The sequence below is a fragment of the Cololabis saira genome, chromosome 14 (genome assembly GCF_033807715.1).
Source record: "Cololabis saira isolate AMF1-May2022 chromosome 14, fColSai1.1, whole genome shotgun sequence".
In the NCBI taxonomy this organism is placed as follows: Eukaryota; Metazoa; Chordata; class Actinopteri; order Beloniformes; family Belonidae; genus Cololabis; species Cololabis saira.
In genome coordinates, this window is record NC_084600.1 from 33,429,949 (window position 1) to 33,449,561 (window position 19,613).

At 39.4% G+C, this 19,613-nt stretch overlaps 1 protein-coding gene across 2 annotated transcripts in view; it reads left to right on the plus strand.

Annotated features, from left to right (window-relative positions):
- Positions 1-2,629: 2,629 nt before the first annotated feature.
- Positions 2,630-19,613, plus strand: part of acsl6 (acyl-CoA synthetase long chain family member 6) — a 45,821-nt gene continuing 28,837 nt past the window's right edge. The window contains exons 1-2 of one of the 2 annotated variants that reach the window (XM_061740501.1): positions 2,630-2,701; positions 9,929-10,056. In XM_061740501.1, coding sequence (XP_061596485.1) covers positions 2,661-2,701; positions 9,929-10,056 — 169 coding nt within the window. In that variant the 5' untranslated portion in view covers positions 2,630-2,660. Of the gene's footprint in view, positions 2,702-9,928; positions 10,057-14,340; positions 14,439-19,613 lie in introns of those variants that run through there. The other variant, XM_061740502.1, reaches the window with a different exon arrangement.

A 19,613-nucleotide genomic window follows, 5' to 3' on the forward strand; every position in this document is an offset into this window, starting at 1 on the left:
TAACTTTAAAGAAAGGTTCAGGAGTTGAAACGTATTTAATCCGGTAAAAAGACACTTCTTCAAGCACAAGTGAGTTGCACTGCAAACATGTTAACCTGTTTATATATTTGCTTTCATGAGTGGTAGTTTAACAAGAAAAACTCTCATTTAAGGACGTGCAACATAACAAAACATAGGAATTTAGTTGGGACAGCATCGTCACTTTTTACAGCGTGGTGCGCATGCGCTCGTGAGCGCTCTCATTCCTGCCGCGGACCTATTTCCGAGAAATCACGCTGTTACAGAGCAAGAGGGAGACGGGGTTTATAGTATGTTACTGCATTTAGCCAGAAACATCCCAATCACACTGAATGGCCTGAGCCTGATATTAACATGTATTAATCCATCCTGCAGACTTCGTAGGTGACATGCTTTTTCGCAAACATTTAGATGTCTGCTATGGATATTTCATTATTATTCATTGTATTACAGATCAGATGAGATCAAACCTGAGGTTTATTGTATTTTTGATATATCAGCCTGTATAAAGTACAAAGTTAAAAGAGGCTGGGGAATTTGAATGGACATAGTTCATTATTATACACTGATTTTATGCTTAACATGTGATAATTGCAGGTGTTTTTTATATTGCTTGCATAAGTCTCTATAAAGTAGGAAGTTGAAATAGCCTGGAGAACTTGCATGAACTTAGTCGTTATTCATATGACTATATACTTATATGGTGTACTGCACGTGACATGTAAGGTTATTTTTATTATAATACCTACCTAATGTTCATTACAGTAGAAAATTGTAATAGGCCCATTCATTCTTTTAAGGATAGAATCATAAAAGTGAGAAAAGGCCGTGCACACTGGCACAAGCACGTTCTCCACGTGTCAAAGTTCACTGCAACTGGCATGATCAACATGTGCACGACCAGCCTTTGAGATAAACAGCAGCCAGTCTGAGAAGTGGAGCATTTACAAGAAATGGTGTAGTAATTATTTGTCGCCGCTGAGGGCAGTGTAGGGAAGGGATTTGGAGCAACTGTCTGAGGGATCATCAGATGTGGGCCAAGTGCAGTCTACGGTGCTGAGGAAGCACACACGTCAGAGGAGGCGGGGCTGCTCGGGCTCGCAGACAAGTTGTGCAAGATTTAAACATGACAATAATTCATAAAAAATATAAGATATGCATATTAGGGGGACAAAGACGTTTCTTTAACAACTTCTTTGTATATATGTATGTACATGTATGGATATGTGTGTATATATGTATGTACGTGTATGGATATGTATGTATGTATATATGTATGTACATGTATGGATATGTGTGTATATGTATGTACATGTATGGATATATGTGTATATATGTATGTGCATGTATGGATATGTGTGTATATATGTATGTACATGTATGGATATGTGTGTATATATGTATGTACATGTATGGATATGTGTGTATGTTTGTACATGGATATATGTGTATATATGTATGTGCATGTATGGATATGTGTGTATATATGTATGTACATGTATGGATATATGTGTATGTTTGTACATGGATATATGTGTATATATGTATGTGCATGTATGGATATGTGTGTATACTGTATATGTATGTACATGTATGGATGTGTGTATATGTATGTACATGTATGGATGTGTGTATATATGTATGTACATGTATGGATGTGTGTGTATATATGTTTGTACATGTATGGATATTTGTGTATATATGTATGTAGGGTACATGTATGGATATGTGTGTATATATGTATGTACATGTATGGATGTGTGTATATGTATGTACATGTATGGATATGTGTGTATATATGTATGTACATGTATGGATGTGTGTATATGTATGTACATGTATGGATATGTGTGTATATATGTATGTACATGTATGGATGTGTGTGTATATATGTATGTACATGTATGGATATATGTGTATATGTATGTACATGTATGGATATATGTGTAGGTATGTCATAAGTAGATAGGTATGCATGTAAATGTGCATATGTTTTTTGTGGTTGTTAGCTATTATTCATTTGTTGTATTTATTACAAGGAAAATGTATCAAACATGTCAGACAAAAGATATTTTGAAATGTAAGAAGGGGGGGCATTCATAAGCCGAGGCTTCAGCCCTGACCCTTTGGTCGTGACCTAAGTTTACATGCTTGGTGGTGACCAATACATTTTTTTTTCATTCATTAATTCATTAATTCATTAATTAATTAATTCATTCATTCTTTAACAACAAATTGCAAAAGAAAGACTTAAAATGACTCATGGTGATCTATGTGTTTTATTTAACTGCTTAGCCTAATTCCTATTTTTTATTGTGTTTTATTTATTTGTCTTGTTTTATTATTATTATTATTATTATTATTATTATTATTATTATTATTATTATTATTATTATTATTATTATTATTATTACTATTTTTGATTGAACCCCCTGCCGTGTCCTGCTGATATCTGGCGGTTATCTCAACGTGTGAGCGAACAGGGAGAATTTGGGAAAGCCCACGGTCCTCGTGTCCGTGGCGGGGCTTCCCGCGCGGCGCGCGGCGCGTTCACGAGCCCTCGTGCCTGCCGCGCCTCCAGAGCGCGCGCCCGCAACACTGGAAGCGGATCTCATCGCAGGGAGTTTTCCGGCGGAGTTTACATGGAAGTACATCATCTTCGGAAATTCCCACATTATAGCAGGTAGAAATCTGGACTGCGAGGGGAAAATCATCCCGATTTTCCAAACTGCTTATTGCTTTGCACAATAGGCCTGATGATCTGAAAGCACTCCGGCAGCTACTGTCAAAGGGGACTAGGAATTGCAGATGAGTTACATCACTGGAGCTGGGGCAACACATGCGCAATTATTATTAATAGTAGTAGTAATAGTATACGCTTAGTTTAGAATAGTTTGTTCATTTAACCGGATGAGATGAAAAATAGCAATTTAAGCAATTCAACACATTAAAGTTGTTTATTTTCTGTAATGCAATAGAAAAAAAAAATGTCATACATTCTGGATTCATTACAAAGTAAGATTCCCAGAATATTCTAATTTTTTTGAGATAGGATATTTGAGTTTTCTTAAGCTGTAAGCCATGATCAGCAATATTAAAATAATAAAAGGCTTGCAATATTTCAGTTGATTTGTAATGAATCCAGAATGTATGACATTTTTGTTTTTGTAATTGCATTACAGAAAATCACAATATTCTAATTTTCTGAGACAGTCCTGTATATCCGGACATCATTTGACAGGTCAATGGCTTCAACAAGGTTTGGAGCTGATTTCATAACATGAGATTGATGAACTGTGAGGTCACACCCGAGCTGACCGCGTTCCTGTTGCGAAGTCATTCAAAACATAGACCCTAGTGCACCACGAGCTTTGCCAAGCGTAGCATTACCCTTCAATAGCAATATCAAGTCATATCAAGGCTGCATGTGCCATTTAGCAAGCATAAAAGTATACTTTTTATCGTGTATGCGCTCAACATTCATAACTGACTTGACGCCCGGTGTCGTACCAAAAAGTGATTGCCTGCCAGAATCTGATTTCTCCCCTGAAAATGGGTCTTTCTACCTGCAAAAAATTGATTGAAGGCCAAATGAAAGGTTGTTTCTGCCTAAAAATGATTTGATCTCATTCTTGAGCTTCATAATATAAACACTAGAGCTCACAGGATTGCTTTGAACCCTTTTAAAGGACCATTACAACACAAAATAGGCATTTTCACCTGCCAAAAATTGATTGAAGGCCAAATACAGTTAATGAAAAGTTGTTTCTGCCTAAATATGGCTCTATCTCATTCTTGAGCTTCATAATCTGAAAATCTGACGTTTCAGCACTATCGCTCAATGGGCTGCTGTGCGCGCTCCCGCGGCCAGAAATCAGAAGAAATCAGATTCTGGCAGGCAATCACTTTTTGGCACAACACCGGCTTTCCAACCAAACCCGTAACTTAAACCCGCACTATGGTGCATGTTTTAAACACATGATAACATTCCTTGCACTTTACGCGTGCCTTAGCGGTGAATCTGGTTATTTAAGCCACCTGAAAGGATAAAACAGTAACTGAGCCTTTGGCATGAGGCAATCTGTTGAGCATCCAATATCCCCCTGGACCATCTGCTTTGACAGCTCCCTGATCAAGTCAGAGCTCTGACACGTCTCATGCCACACCATAACAGTGTGACCTCACACAGGTAGAGGACAAACAGTTTTTAAGGCAAAATGTTGTTGATGTTATGTTATTAGTGTTGAGATCAGCCTAGCTGCTTCTCACCGAGTTTTTTCATCACATAGAGCCAGGACAAGATATAAGTTTTAGTAGTTTCATTTAAGCAAAATCACCCGGCGTTATAGTAATACAGAATGCATTCTGGAGATCATGCCTGCAGCACATTTTCTGCCTCCGAAGTGATCTGATTTGCGTGGGGGCCGCAGACTGAATATAAAGCTGCACCTTATCAGTTCAAACCAAGGCAGTTCCTTCTCCAAGGCCATCTTGGAGCCTGGCATTATTGCATAGTTTTTATAAGACAGCAGAGTTTAATAAGTATATGAGGACACGTGATGATATATGAAATAGACATCCAACATTACAAATGACTTATTTGACATTAATCTTAACTAGAGTTGTTTTGTTATCGTAGACAAAGGTGTATTAGGAGGAAGAGGAAATAAACCAGTCAGTTGGTCATGGCTGGTGGTGCAGGGTTTCACGACTTTAGCGCCCCCCTCGGCCAACTCCGTGTATTGTTTCTGAGAGCTGCAACAAAGCTATGGATTACATCACCCGTTTGTTTCTCCTCCAGCCAACGTGTTTATGGAAGCAAATATTGAGTTAAAACACGAGTGATAGCTCTGACATATGTTTCAGACCATCATGACTCTTGGGCTGGGAGGTTTATTTAGTTAATTGTGTCCTAAGCAGAACACAAAAAGGAAAGAAAACAATTTAAATAAGCAAATTGTTGCCAGGAGGCACAAACTTGTTTGTTTACCAAATGGTTAAAAAAACATCAGTGTCCATATCCTGTCATTCCTCGACTAAATAAATGAATCTCTCCCTATTCACCCTAGTCTGTTCATCATAACCTTCATCCCTTAAGAAGTACAAACTATTCAAGGCTTTGACCCAAAGGTCCGTTAGACTGAGTCCAGTCTTTCACTGTCTTGCAAATCAGTACATTTCAAGCCAAGCAGCCGAACAAGATTCGATTTCATTGGAGTTTGTGATTTCATCAGAGTTAGAAGTATTCCTAAAAAGGAGTTAAAAGACACCTGGTGTATCTCTCAAAGTTGGCCCTCTAAAGGAAAAATGGTCAATGATTATTGGGATGGCAATAAACCAGGTCACAATGACATCACTCTTTTAATGGACTTTTTTATCAAGTTGTGTAATAAAGGGTTATAAAAACAAGTACAGAAAATGTATTAAGTATCTATTTTAAGTCAGTTTTGTTAATTGCCAATCCGCATAGTTATTGTAACATAACCCTGAATAATCTGCTTCAATAGTTATTTGCTGGGTTTTGTTCATTTTCTTTCCTTTTCTATTCTCTCAATCGTTATGGTTACAGAAATTTTTGTTGAAAGCCTGTGACATCACGCAGCTTTTTCCATGAGGATTCCTTTAATCCTTTGGCTGATAGGAAACCATTCTAACTCGGAAAGACAGCCAATAATGCAAGCAGTTTTTCTAGAGGATTTCTCATCAACCCCCCCCCCCCCCGGATTAAATACAATTCATTACTCAGGTCTGTGATAATGATACATCGCCAAGGAGGAAAGGCAGTGATCTCAGAGGACCAATTTCGACTGCTCTTTAGTTTATGAAGGGTTAAAAGGGTGAACAATTTAAAGTATATCATTCTTCACTGAGGCAAAAGTACTTTCAAACGGAAAATGCATTAGGATGGTGATCAACAGGAGATCATACAACAGGACTATGATTAGCCACACCAGCATATCTAGGACAGAATATCTGAAAAAGAAAATAATCAAGACAAACCCAGTCCTAAACTGGATTAGATGTGGATTGAATAGGTTGTCCTTTAAGTCCCATCAGAGTCAAAGTGTCCTTGGGTAGAGAACCGAACCCCACATGACTCCACAATAGGCTCATTTGGGATATATATATATATATATATATATATATATAATATATATAATATATATATAATATATAATATGATAGTAAAGAAAGCACTGCTACTGTATATGAAGCATATAGGACCAAAGTGCTGTTTGAGTGTATTATAAACACTTGTGCTTGTAGAACCTAGAGGAAAAGATACTATACCTGCAAACATTTACAATTTGGTTCTACAAGCTATTCATTACTGGAACGTTCTTAGTTTTTTCACACACTAATTTGCATGCTGTCTTATTTTGTATGAAATAATGATATATTGTAAGGTGTGATGTTCTATTGTACAGCTGGGCGTGTATTACAGGGACTGTAAAATCTAGTAAGGACCAGATATTATGTCCTGATACACAAAATTCTAAGATTACAAAATGCACGACTGTGTGTAAGTGCCTAATTAATTAAGGAACCCAAACTTTTTCCTCTTTTTATTGATAGTAAAATAAATACGGACTGGCTTTCAGATTTGTACATGCAGTTGGTAAATATATGCCTTTTTCCTTCATATTTTTTAGTTTTTTTTTTTATGGTCAAATTACATCTATCACAATCTCCCCTATGACTAATAAGGGCCAGTCCCAATACACCCCCTACCCCTACTCTTCAGCACTACCCCTAAATTTTGCGCATTCCCGTGAGGGTAGTGGTGTCCCAATTCCTCTTTGCATCTAGGGGTAGTGGCCTTAACGAGGGCTAGTGTGTATGAATCTACCCCTTCACAGCGAGGGATTTCAGATGCTGACTTTGCGACCGAGGGCCAGAAAAATTTCCCAGAATGCTTTACGTTATCATTTGGAGTCTGAATCAAACAAAAAAACATGGCGGACATTTCTAATTTTTTGTGAATAAAATCAATATTTTGAGTTAGTTTCTGCATAAAAATGCATTTTGATTACATTTCTAGTAAGAAATATATATTTTACTTTCATAATATTCACTCAGTGGATGTACATAATCACTCGCTTGCCCGTTGTTGCGAAGATCTCGCCAGAATAAAGGCTGATTTATGGTTCCACGTTACACGAACGCAGAGCCTACGGCGTAGGTCACGCGGCGACGCGCGCCATACGGTGCCGTAGGCTCTGCGTTGATTTAACTCAGAACCATAAATCAGCTCCCGACCCAGAGGCTCTTCTCATCCCGAAAACATCGCAGCAAATTTCTTAACAGGCGTTATTTGGATCAACTGAGCCCAGGTTGGGGATCTTAACGGTTACTTTTACGCTTGAAAAAATATTAAAACGTAATAAAGTGGCATATTAACAGCGCTACAGCGGAAATTAAAACAGCTTCTAGCTCTCAGCTTCCTGATATGGTGTGACGTATGTGCAAACGTAACTATGCAGTCGCTTACGTACCCGAACGTAAACCACACAGTTACGTAGCAAGTGGTGTCCCAATCCCTAGGGAAGATTACAAGGGCTTCATTTTTAGGGCTAGTGGTAGTGAGTGAGGGCTAGTGGTAGAAAGTAGGGGGTGTATTGGGATTGGCCCTAACATTTGCCTATATGATAATACTCCACATCGTACCATTTAAAATTCCTGTTGTGTCATGTTTTGGCCACTAAACAGGCTTTGCTAAACTTATCTTTTTTTCCTTTGTGTGCACTTTGATTTCACTACAAAGTAAAAAATAACTAACCATTGAAATGTGATGTCCTGCCGGCAGATCCTGGGTAATTTACATTTTCAACTTCCTTTAGGTAAATGGACATTATTAACTTTAACCTCAGTGGCCACTCTGCTGGGTTTTCAACCTCATCTTGAATGAACAGCTTAGCTTTGTTTTTTTTTCTTTTTTTTGCCTGTGGGTTTGTTTGTTTTTTTTGGTTTTGTATGTTGTTGTTTTTTTTACTCTGCTGAAAGGCAAGGATTACCGGCTCTTACTTGTAATGTATTAAATAGGGTCAGTGACATGACAGCAGCACAATAAGACGGCAGACATGTTGTTCACCCGGAAGACACATTGAATTGGGTTTTTTTTAATGACCTTGTTTTCCAAAATCCTGTAATGGGAAAAAAAACTAAAGTCATAACAGAAGGATTTCCGGGGCTTTCACATATTAATGTTTTTACACTCCTGCTACATCTTTTCTTTTCAGTATAGTCCTCATTTCTTGCCCTTTATTTGTGTCTTACAATGCTGCCAACGCTCCGTGTTTCTATGTCAGCCTTTCTCAAGGTTACTTTAGTTCAATGGGAGTGTCTAACTGTACCACGTGATGCTGATACAAAGTTACTCCATGTCACAGTGTGCTCAGCTGCAAGGGTGGCGTGATGTGCCAAATATTCCCTTCAAGGGTTTTTTTTTAGGCAAAGGATACATTATCATGACACATTTTGTTTGATCGCATTTTAAATAAATCAATAATTTGAATGTGCAAAAAAAAAAAAAAAAAAAAACAACCAGCAAACTATTATGGGTCCTCCTCATACTAATATATTTGATTATTATTTTAATCAATCAATCAAATTTTATTTATATAGCACCTTTCATCCAGGTACATGAAATACAAGGTGCTTTGACATTTTGATTGAAAAATAAGCATAATAAACAAATAAATAAAAACTGGGAGACCAAAAAAATAAATAAATAAAAAAAAAACTGGGAGACCAATGCACCCTGACATACAATATAGAATATATAAAATTTATAAAAAGATAAAAGTTCAAGGATTAAGGCTAAAAAATAATAATAAAAACATTATAAGAGATAGATAAATAAATAAAACAGATACCTTTAAAAAAATGTTAAACAGAATAAAACTATAAAAATGTGATGCTACATAAAAGCCAGACCAAAGAGATGAGTTTTTAGTCTACGTTTAAAAATGTCCACATTTCCAGCTCCTCTCAGATCCTCCGGCAGGCTGTTCCACAGTTTTGGAGCATAGTGGCTAAAAGCAGCATCACCAAGTCTTTCATCAGTCAAGTATTTTAAGGCAGCTAATGACTCACAAGTCAAGTTCATGATTAATAAAACAACGTTGGGAATAGAAAATGTAACCCTCAATAATCTTGTTCTGGATCAGATCATCCACCTGGCTTTATGCCGCGTTCCATTTGTCCTCGGAAGTGTGGATTTCCCAGTTCCCAGTCGGAATTTTCAACTGGAACGGCCCTCGAAGTGGGATTTCCCACTGGGGAAGTGGGAGAATCTTCACCACCCCCGAGTTCACATTCCAAGATGGCTGCCCCGGTTGTAAACAGTAGAAGAGAGCTCCGTAAAAATTCGTAGCACTTCATTCTAGTTTTGGTCACACTAAATCAGTCGTATACAAGTATTGTTCGGCATATATATGCTGCTATAGTGTAATTTACATTTTTCCTGTGGTATATGCGAACTACAAACTTGTTTACACTACTTTGTAACTGGAACGCTGATAACTCGGCTGTGACGTCAATACCAGTTCCGAGTTCCGAGGTAAATGGAACGCAGCATTACACACAAACCCTTGTGTCTGCCATTGCATTGATTTATGGTTCCGCGTTACACCAACGCAGAGCCCTCGCCGTAGGGTACGCGGCGACGCGCCACCGTACGGTGACGCGCCGCCGCGTACCTTACGCCGTAGGCTCTGCGTCGATTTAACCCGGCTCTGTTTATTCACTCAACACGTGCAGTTTTTTCAGGCGAAAGCTACACAGTGAGACCTGCTGGACATCGCCATCCCCGTCCCGAAACCCCACCGAGGTGGGTCTCAGATGTGCCGTACCCCCCCCACCCATCCCTAACTGCCCTCCCCCCCCCTCCGCCTCCTTAATCCCCCAGATCGCCGGCGACTTGCTGCAGTCGCTGCTGCAGCTCTGAGCCGCTCCTGCAGCCACGGCCACCGGGACTGCATGAGAAAGACATGCTCGCATTCGTTCTGGTGTCTGGGTCGCTCTGGATTATATTAGGTGAGTCTTGAACAACCTTTTTTTTTTTCTTTAGTGTTTTTGCTTCATTGTTTGGCTGTAGCTTTTAGCCGGGTCGCGGCTGAAGCGACGCACCTGCCTCTTGGCTGCGGCTCAAGCGCATCGTGAGTCACTCGAGCTGCTGTGTCGGCTTTCCTCACTTTACCGACTAGCTGTGGTGCTGCTTCTTTTTTTTTTCTCCTATTTAAGGATATTTATCTGCAGCTGGAGTCTCGCCATGCGAATGAATGAATGAATGAATGGATGACGCCGGTGACATTTTGAATTGTTCTCAGACAAACACGTGTATAGGCTACTGACAACATTAATGTAAGTCTGAAGTTATCACTCTTGTCTCTTTTATTAATTTTACTTCAAAATGTTCTCCACAATCCTCGAAGTAGGGTATTTAGGGGTGACTTTAGGTGTGCTTTGGGTCGGATCAGGTATTGCTTCATGGCCAGGTTGCCATGCGGTAGCATTAATGCGGGCATCCTATAAACAAGTGATTTAATCTTTCATGTCAAAGGTTGTTTTTTTTTGTCTTTTTACAGTGAAATCCAGATTTTAATCTTATTCTTGCTATTGTGAAGCAGATGGGAAAACGTGTGTATTCAAGGCCTCCCAGCTGCTAAGGTCGTGTGACATTGTGCGTCGAAACCGGACACACGTCATTTAAAATCCTCCTCTCACGTCTTATCTAAAAGTCTCCGAGCCGCCGAAGAACGAGGCAGCACAGACAGCCACCTCCCGTTCTGGTATGCGGAACAAAACATGGCCATTGGCCGGGAAGCCGGCTGTGAAAGTCAGCATTTTGTGTGAGAATGTCCTCCGCCATAGCTGGCTGATGGAGGGAGGATGAGGAGGATGAGGAGGATGACGCGCCTCAGAGGAGGACGCTGATTGGCTGGAGCTGTCCAGGAGCGACGGGTGCTGAAATCCTGCGGCCTACCGGCAAACTGGAGAGCATGCTGCTGCCTCAGCTACACCACCCCCACCCCGGTCTATACACACCAGTATTTAGCGGTGCCAAGGGCGTAGGTTTGCATAGGGACGGTAGGGACATAACACTACAAACTTTTCAGCAGGCTCAAATTGTCCCCACCAACTTTTAAGCAACCTTATTTGCATTATATAATGAGTTCCGATATATAGGTAATTTAGATTGTCTTCCCAAATGTTGTAAGGATAGAATTGACCCTACCATTATTAAGTGAATTATTTTCATTATGTTCAGACTTACATTTACCCCTTTTCACTTGCTGAATTTGCCGGTCCATTTTTTTTCCCTCAAACGCACGTTTGATTGGCTGATGACTTGACCATTTTTTCCATAATTGCTCAACCCACTGATGCATTTTAGAGATGAAAATAAGGGAAAAGAAGGTGAAAGAGACAACCAATTAAAGCAATGTATTACTTTTGTGGTGAAGGACAATGTAGGCTAACATGTAGTTCCATATATAGGTTAAGTAGTAGTTAAGAGATTATTAATAATTTTGTATTTATTGTGTATTTTAATATAATTTAAGTTATGTTCAAATATTGCAATTTAAATTGCTAATAAAATCATGGAATATTCTGGAAGTTTTCAAAATGTTTCTTTAGTAGTTTTTGAAAACAAAGGTCTGAATCGAACCGTGTATCAGGTAAACCAATACACATGAAAGTTAGTATAAGTCAATACAGATTTATTTTGCATTGATCATTTAGCCTATCAATTAATTAGGTTCATATTCGTGACAAATGGAGCCCTGACCCCCGTTCACCCAATCTGTTTGGTCTTATTAATGTCCCGTCCCCAGCAAAAAGTGAACATGCAGGTTATTCTGTTATATCGTCCCTACCAATGTTGAGACCAAACCTACGCCCTTGGCCGACACCACCCCCACCCCGGTCTATACACACCAGTATTTAGCGGTGCTGAAGCTGAGCAGAGCGGGGACAAGCTCTGGGGCGAGATCTTTTTTTACAGAATACAATTCTTTTGTTGCAGTTGTTGGTTTCAGGGTATTCTGGTCTTCAAATGAACTGCAGACAGGTTTTGCACCACTAGAATGCTAGGTGGTGGGATATGTGCAGGGGTGCACACAAGCCGGTGTTCTGCCAATTTTTGATTGCCACGACCATCATTTCTTGCACGATGTAAAATGGATAATATGGGATGTTGAGTATTTAATCCTTCAAAATACACTTACCCATGACATGAATTGCATTACACTTTGTGAACATTATACGATAAAGAGAAAAAAACACAATTCTATCGCTTTATTTGATATTCATTCAGTCATTCGCCTTTATTTAACCAGGTAGGTCATTAAGAACACATTCTTATTTACAATGACGGCCTGGCAAGAGACAAGGACCACTTGGGGGGGGGGGGGGAAGACGTGTAAAACAGTGAAATTGTAGCTCTACAAAGGTAGAAAACCATTAGGTAGCATTTTTTGGCAAAGGAGCAGAAATTGACAGAACACCGGTACTCGAGGGCTAGTCTACTGCATGTTTTAGATGTTTCTCTGTCTTCAACACACCTGATTCTAATCACTGGTCGTCATCAACATGTCATCAAGGTTTACACAACTCTGTTGGTGACACAGCCTTGTCTCTCAGGGTTGTGTTGAGGCAGGGAAACATCTAAAACGTGCAGTATACTGGCCCCCGAGTCCCGGCTTGTGTGCACCCCTGAATATGTGCCAGCTTTGATAGGAATTCATCCATTACAAAGTACTGTAGGTCCCCACTGCATGGTTGCTTAGTGGCCAACATCCACTAACAGCTGGCAGTTTACCTGGTGCATTAATATTAAAGCTTAATGTTGCAAAGGTGTAACGCTTGGTATTTAAAGACTGAAGCAGCCAGTCAGGATAAGGGACTAAAATAAGACCACAATGTATTTGTTTAGTTAACAAAGGAGGAGCTTAGAGGGACCTCTGGACTGAACTCATGACATCTCTCGCTTGTCATCACATCCTAACACCCTGCTGCTTTTCAGTATAAATAATTTATTGTGATCTCCATCTTGTGTAGTTCCACATAGCATGTAAACCTATTCTTTTTCCTGCCTCAATATTTAATTGGAACTGGTTTCATGGTTCCCAATGCCCACCAAAAGAAAACTGACATGTTTAACATATTACCTTTTCTCTTTTTGTCAGTGTTATGGATGATTGTTTTAATGGAATGGAAACTGAAACAAGAAGTAGGAAAGTAAATTGTTTAAATTTCAAACCTGGAAGTTAAAGATGGCTTGCTTGACTGCATGGTATTCGGCAGCATTTTCTCTTCCTGTTTCGTAAATGTCAGCTGGATCTAGTGATGCAGCTTTATCAAGCCAGGAACAAAATGTCTTACATCTACATGCATGCACAGATGTATAAAGTAATACAATCAGCTAGTTTTATTGTCCAGTCATGGTGCCACTGGAGCTATATGGCAGCTTTCCCTCTGAGAACCTTCCTGCCATTTCAGCATTCCTTTAATGGTAAGCTCCCCCTAAAAGTCTGAACCGAATGTGCAAACCTTTTCCTTATGAATTAAGGCTTTTGCTTTTTATGTTTGTGATTAAAAATGTAACTGTCAATTGAAACCTAGCAATGGTTCCCTTTTTTAGATGGCAAAAAGTGTAGGAAGAAAAATTAAAAATGAGGAAGTTGTCAGAATTTGATGGCTCAGAAATGTAACAGTTCATGTAGTTGTCCTACAGCATCAAATACGGTTCAGTTTCAGACGGAACTGTCAGCTAAATTAGCCATTTTGTTCATTTGAAATTACACAGGAAATGAATAAATATTTGTTGTGTTACAGTCTTGTTGCCCATTAAGGGTCTTGATATAAAAAACTGTCTTTCTTTGCAATTTGTTAGACAATTTAAACTCATTATTGCTTCGATTTTATGTAAGTCTATCATTTGTTTAAGCTAAACAAATTAAGTATCAACTGTGAGTGAAAGAGTCTATTTGCATACATGTGTTTGCGCATGCATGTGTATTTTTTTTATCATTGGTGGCTCCTCTTTCTCTCTCTCTCTCTTTCTCTCTCTCCCTGTATCACTTCCATGTAGTGAAAAACAGTGAGCCTGCGCATTTAGTGACGGAGACAGAGAAGGGGTGGAGGGAGGGAGGACTGGGTGTGGTGAGTGTGCAGCGTCTGTTGAGCTCAGGGTGGTGTGATACGGAAGCCAGCGAGGCTCAAACTAGGCCAGAGCACATCTCCTCTTGCTTGCCTCAGCTTAATCTGGCCAGTGCCAACTAGAAGGTAATCACCAGTTTGCACAGGGAGATGTAATATCTGCCTGATGCCCCCCCGGCCGACACACAGCACGCGCATACACACACGCACCTGCTCAGACACACATCACACCTCACCGGCCGCCGGACGCCTTTGTAAGTGCCTACACCACAGCTGCTTTAATGATCCTGCACTGCAGTTGCAGTTTAGATCTCCTGCTTGCTTTGCTCCTTTTTTAGTTTGTTTGCTCATTAAGTCTCCTTAAGCATAGCAAAACCTTCCTCAAATGATCCCTTATATTTGTGTTTCTACATCTTGTTTCTGTTGCTGAACTACATGAATGATGCTTGCAGTTGTCTATTGTGATGTGTCCCAGCAGTTATCTTGTAGAGTCAGTGACAGGAAAAGTTGTGGTTTTAATCAAGGAGGGCGGTTTAAGTTGAGAAATGGACTTGAGCGATAAAGGAGGTTGTTTTAAGAACAGCTTTGGAAAAAATTAGTTTTTAAGCAATCTTGTTTTTGTTTTTTTTTTAAAGAAGAAGAAAATAATTTAGAGAACAAGAGAAAGGTGAGCAGGTAGTCTTTGTGATAAATAATGTATAAATAGAGTGCTGTTGTGAGGTTACTACTGGTCATCTGTCTTTGAGCTAATAGGCTGTAATCTGGCCACGCTGGAGTCTAATCATTGGTGACGGCCCTCGGATGGGCCGATGGGGCGGGACTTAAGGCAGAAAGGTTGGGTTCCCTCTACCTTAAGCCTCAGAGGACACAGGAAATGCCCATTCACCAGCCTTCGCCACTGCAGAGCTGCCATTATACTCACGCTGGAGAGAAATCTTTGCTAATTGGATTCTTCCTGGAAGAGAAACATCCAGGTGTCACAATAAAATGCCAACGCTCGCCTTTAACCCACTCTGAGACATTGCTTTAAAAAAAAGAAGAAGAAGAAAAAACTCAAGGTTGTGATTGATATCATCATCACAATAAACAACATTTAAAAAAAAAAAAAGCTTTTGTGCCTTGAAAACACTAACAATACATTGAACTCAGTTTGAAAGTTAAAAGTACTCCTGGAGCATGACGGATCAGCCCGTAATGGGTTGCTTTCATACAGAGTTTGATGGGTCAAATCTTTCTTGCAGTCGTGTAATTTTACTGGCGGTGACTCTGTTCGCTTTTATGGTCACGTGTTCCTTCAGCCTTTGACAAATTTTGAGGGGAAGTAACGACCTGGTACAAAATACATTTGTGGAAATGTTTATAAAATGTATATAAGGGCTGTCATTTCCTAAATGCTAAATTATGAGGACGACAACACAGTGAATTTTTCCAAGTTCCATGTAATTATTATTTAAGTTCTGTTCCTCGGGTGACGTTTTCAACCCCCTTTTAAGTGCGTGTTTAGCCTCTTGAATCTCAATTCACAGATTAGAATAGTGTGTTATTTTCTGGTAATTGTGACCTTTAACCCCGGCTCTAGAAAAGGCCTGTATGCTGCTGACTTCCACTCCTGTAGCCCGCCAGCATGTATGAAAAGTTCCAATGTTTATTTTTACCCAGCTGTTCCTGCACAGTATGTGCACTTAATGTTTCGTAATAGTTATGATTTAGCCAGTTTTATGTTCCCTCAGAACGGTTCCTCTCGTCTGTATTTCCGGCCAAGTATACACTACTATACGCTTTTATCCAAAGCGACTTATGTCTGAGAGAACAGACACAACATTTCGCCTGGGGAGCAATTAGAGTTAAGAGCCTTGCTCAGGGGCCCAAGGTGGTTCATCTTGGTTGCTATTCCGGGGCTTGAACCTGGATCCTCCAGACCCAAGCCCATAGAACAAAATTTTACATTTAAATATCGAGGTTGGTTGATGCTGATCCTGATCCTGTCTCCTGAGAAAGTTGACAGATGGTTTAAACGGAGATCTTGTGGAGAATCCTGATTAGCATTACTGTAGTCACTCACACATACAGCTATATAGCACGCCTGAACAGGGTGAAGTGATACGGAAAATAAAAACTACTGAATGAGTAGTTTAGTTTTCAACAGAGAAACTTGGATAAATGTCTACTTGTTTGCCGTATTCAGAAGTCTGTAGTTTCAAAATATGAGCGTGATTAGAAAAATTTGACGGTGTAGGTTAACTACAAGTCCTGGGCTGTGCTGACATCCCGGGAAAACAATCAATAAAGCATCTTAAATGCACCCTCGCCTAAATCAGTATCAGATATCAGGTTGTACTTAAACCACACCGAACAGAATGACACTTGAGTTTGTTTGCCAGGCGTTGTATCTCGTTAAATGGGATTTAGTACAACTGGTGCAGCAGATCAGTTTTCCTCCATTGATTAAAATGAAATCTGTGTGCTGCTGTTGAATTTTTTAAAAGAAATACTGACTTTGTACACAAGGAGCATTTTTAACTCGTCACTAGAAAGCAGAAATAAGGTCAAAGAGATCTGGTAATCATGCTTTAGTTGCACGAAGGTTGCCTGTTTGAGCAAGTCTCTCACCAGTTGGTGGTAACCAGCTCACCGAAATGGGATGATGTTCTTTTTGGTATCATTAATATCCCAATTTTCTTTAAAATGTACTTATTTATTTTGCTATGACAAGTTAAAATGTCAGCTATCAAAAAAGGAAATTGATCTACACATAAAAGTGGCGATAATACGTCAATGCATATTTTAGTAGCAGGATGTATCTATGTTACCGTGATTTATTGTTTGCATGTTCTGGCATACTTCTGCTCTTTAACGTGATAGTACTGAAGTACTGAAGTTGCTTGGTCCTACCTTATTGCATTAGAAAAGCTTTAGGTCTGTTTGTGCAGACTTACTGAGTTAAGCTAAACTCCTGTAATCTAACTATTATATCCTCTACTATTAAGATAAACATGCTTTTCATTCAATGTTGGCACTAAAGCATATCATCATAGTATTATCATTACACGCTTCAGTGACTCTCAATGACTACAGCCAACAAGGAAGCGGCCTCCCAGTCACATGGAAAGACAAAGAGAAGATTGAGTCTGCAGGGAGGGAAGTTGATGCACGGTGTTTGTTTGTAAACCGAGCACCTGGAGCGTGGACGTGCCTTGGCTGAGCTTTCAACACCCCTGGACTAACTCAGAAAGTCTCAATGAGATTGCATAATTTATACACATGTAATCCAGTGACTGAAAACTTCAATAACATCAACGCGACTGCCACATTTAAATTCATCAGCACAAAGCCTGAGGGGTTAATGCAGTAACATCCGTATCTATTCACGGCATGATGTGTTTGATTCCTCAAATTTATGAACACAGATGTCGTTGAGTTCTCATGCTGATTAACGTGCCATCATTGGAGGGAAGGCTGTTGGCCTGCTGCTCTTCTTTTTTTCTTTTTTTTTCTTCATTCCAGCTGAAGCAACAGTTCTTGAACCTCAACTTGAAACCTTGTCTGTGCTTGTTTGGATGTGTGTGCCCCCCAGCCGTGCATCACTGAGGTTACTACAGGACAGAGAGCAGGACACTTTGTTGAGAGACGACACCGTTTATGCAAAGCAAGCATGCAAATGTGTGCGTGCGGCCTCATCCCTGCTCCTGAAAGAAATCTCTTCCAAATCAGGTTTCACATCCCTCTCCAAGCAGTGGAGATTCATCCTGCGGGTGGAGGGAAAGACCTGAACCTGAACTGAAGGGTTTGCACCTCCTTTTCAAATGAGAACACTGACTAACGCATCTTAGAGGAACCACTTGACTTTCTCTCTTTTAAGCATCATCTTTTTAACCTATAGTCATTTTCCATTCTGAGGCAAACAGTTTGTTTTGTTTCCTTAAGGCGCTCAGCCAAGAGTAGCCATACAAGTGTAAAACGGAGAGGCAGGAAAAATTATGGACATGTTTGCATCGCTCTCGGAGCCCAGTTAGGGGTCAGTTCGATTTATTTCAGGGCAGGAAAACTTGCTGCCATGTCTTAAACTCGAAGGTCGGTAAGTTTGTTGACGCCTGCTAGTTCTGCATCAGAGCTCAGGCCTTGACAAACAAGTGCAGAGTGGGTGTTCACAAGTCACAGCAGATGTGGATTATTTGAATGTGCAATCTTTCTTCAGCCCGCAAAAGCTGATGTTAGGATTTTACAGTGTAAACGCTTTAAATCTTTCAGATTTTCAAAGTCTTGCACGACTTTTGCTGTTTTTGCAATTATGTTTCTGTACTTTTAGTGCTAAAGAGATCATGTCACGCTTTCTTTTTAATTGAGTATATTACTTACATGTGTAATTGGGCCAACCGATATGCCTCGCTATCAGTTAAGGGTTTACTTCCCTTAATTTACTTAATTCACTCAGTACATCTGGTCTGGTGACTAATTTCACGCTTAAAACAATGTGCCACATGTCACCACCATAGCATCACAGCAATGTGGTTCATATAAAATGTGATAAGAGGTGCTGTAACAACAATAATGTGTGGGCTGACCTGAAACAAGTAGCCTACATAGTAGGGCTGCACGATTAATCGTTAAAAAAATCGCGATCTCGATTCATGCTTGAACGCGATCTCATTTCCAAATGACGACGATTTAAAAAAAAAAAAAAAAAAAAAAACCCCTTTTTTTTTTTTTTTTTTTTTTTTTTTTAAGATGGCTGCATAAAAAAAGGACTAGGCCTATGTTCTAGGTTGTTGTAGTCCTGTCATGGTCAACTATCATGTTGTCATGTTTGTTATATTTTGTTAATGATTGTGGATTACATTTGGAGAAACATCTACCTTTCTCATCACCTGACACATATTGCACATAAATATTGTTAAAATTGTTATTGTTAAAATTATTTAAAGACAAGAGAGATGTTTATTGTTTTTATGTTCAATGTCAGCTATTACAGCAAAAAGCAGCCAGAGGAATAATTTGTTGCCTCAGAACTACAGGATCTGTTACAAGTCCCCTTTCTGAAAGGGTGTTCAACTCAGGGAGGAACAAATATTGTTCAAAATTGTTATTATTGTTTAAATTATTCAAAGGTTTGTGTAAAGAAGACAAGAGATGTTTATTGTTATTATATTTTTGTTCAGCAGTTGCAAAGTTAAAGTAATAAGTGCAATAAATTCTATATTGGAAAAAAATCGTGAGAGAATCGTGATCTCAATTCTAAGCAAAAAAATCGTGATTCTCATTTTGTCCAGAATCGTGCAGCCCTACTACATAGTTTTGAGGCAAAAACAAAGAAAGAAAGATCACAATGGTACGTTGCAGGTGACTCGATTTCAAATAAATAGTAAAATTGAGTCATTTGTGAAAGTATGTAACACTCTCCTGATCCCTGTTTTAAAATTAGATTATTTGTG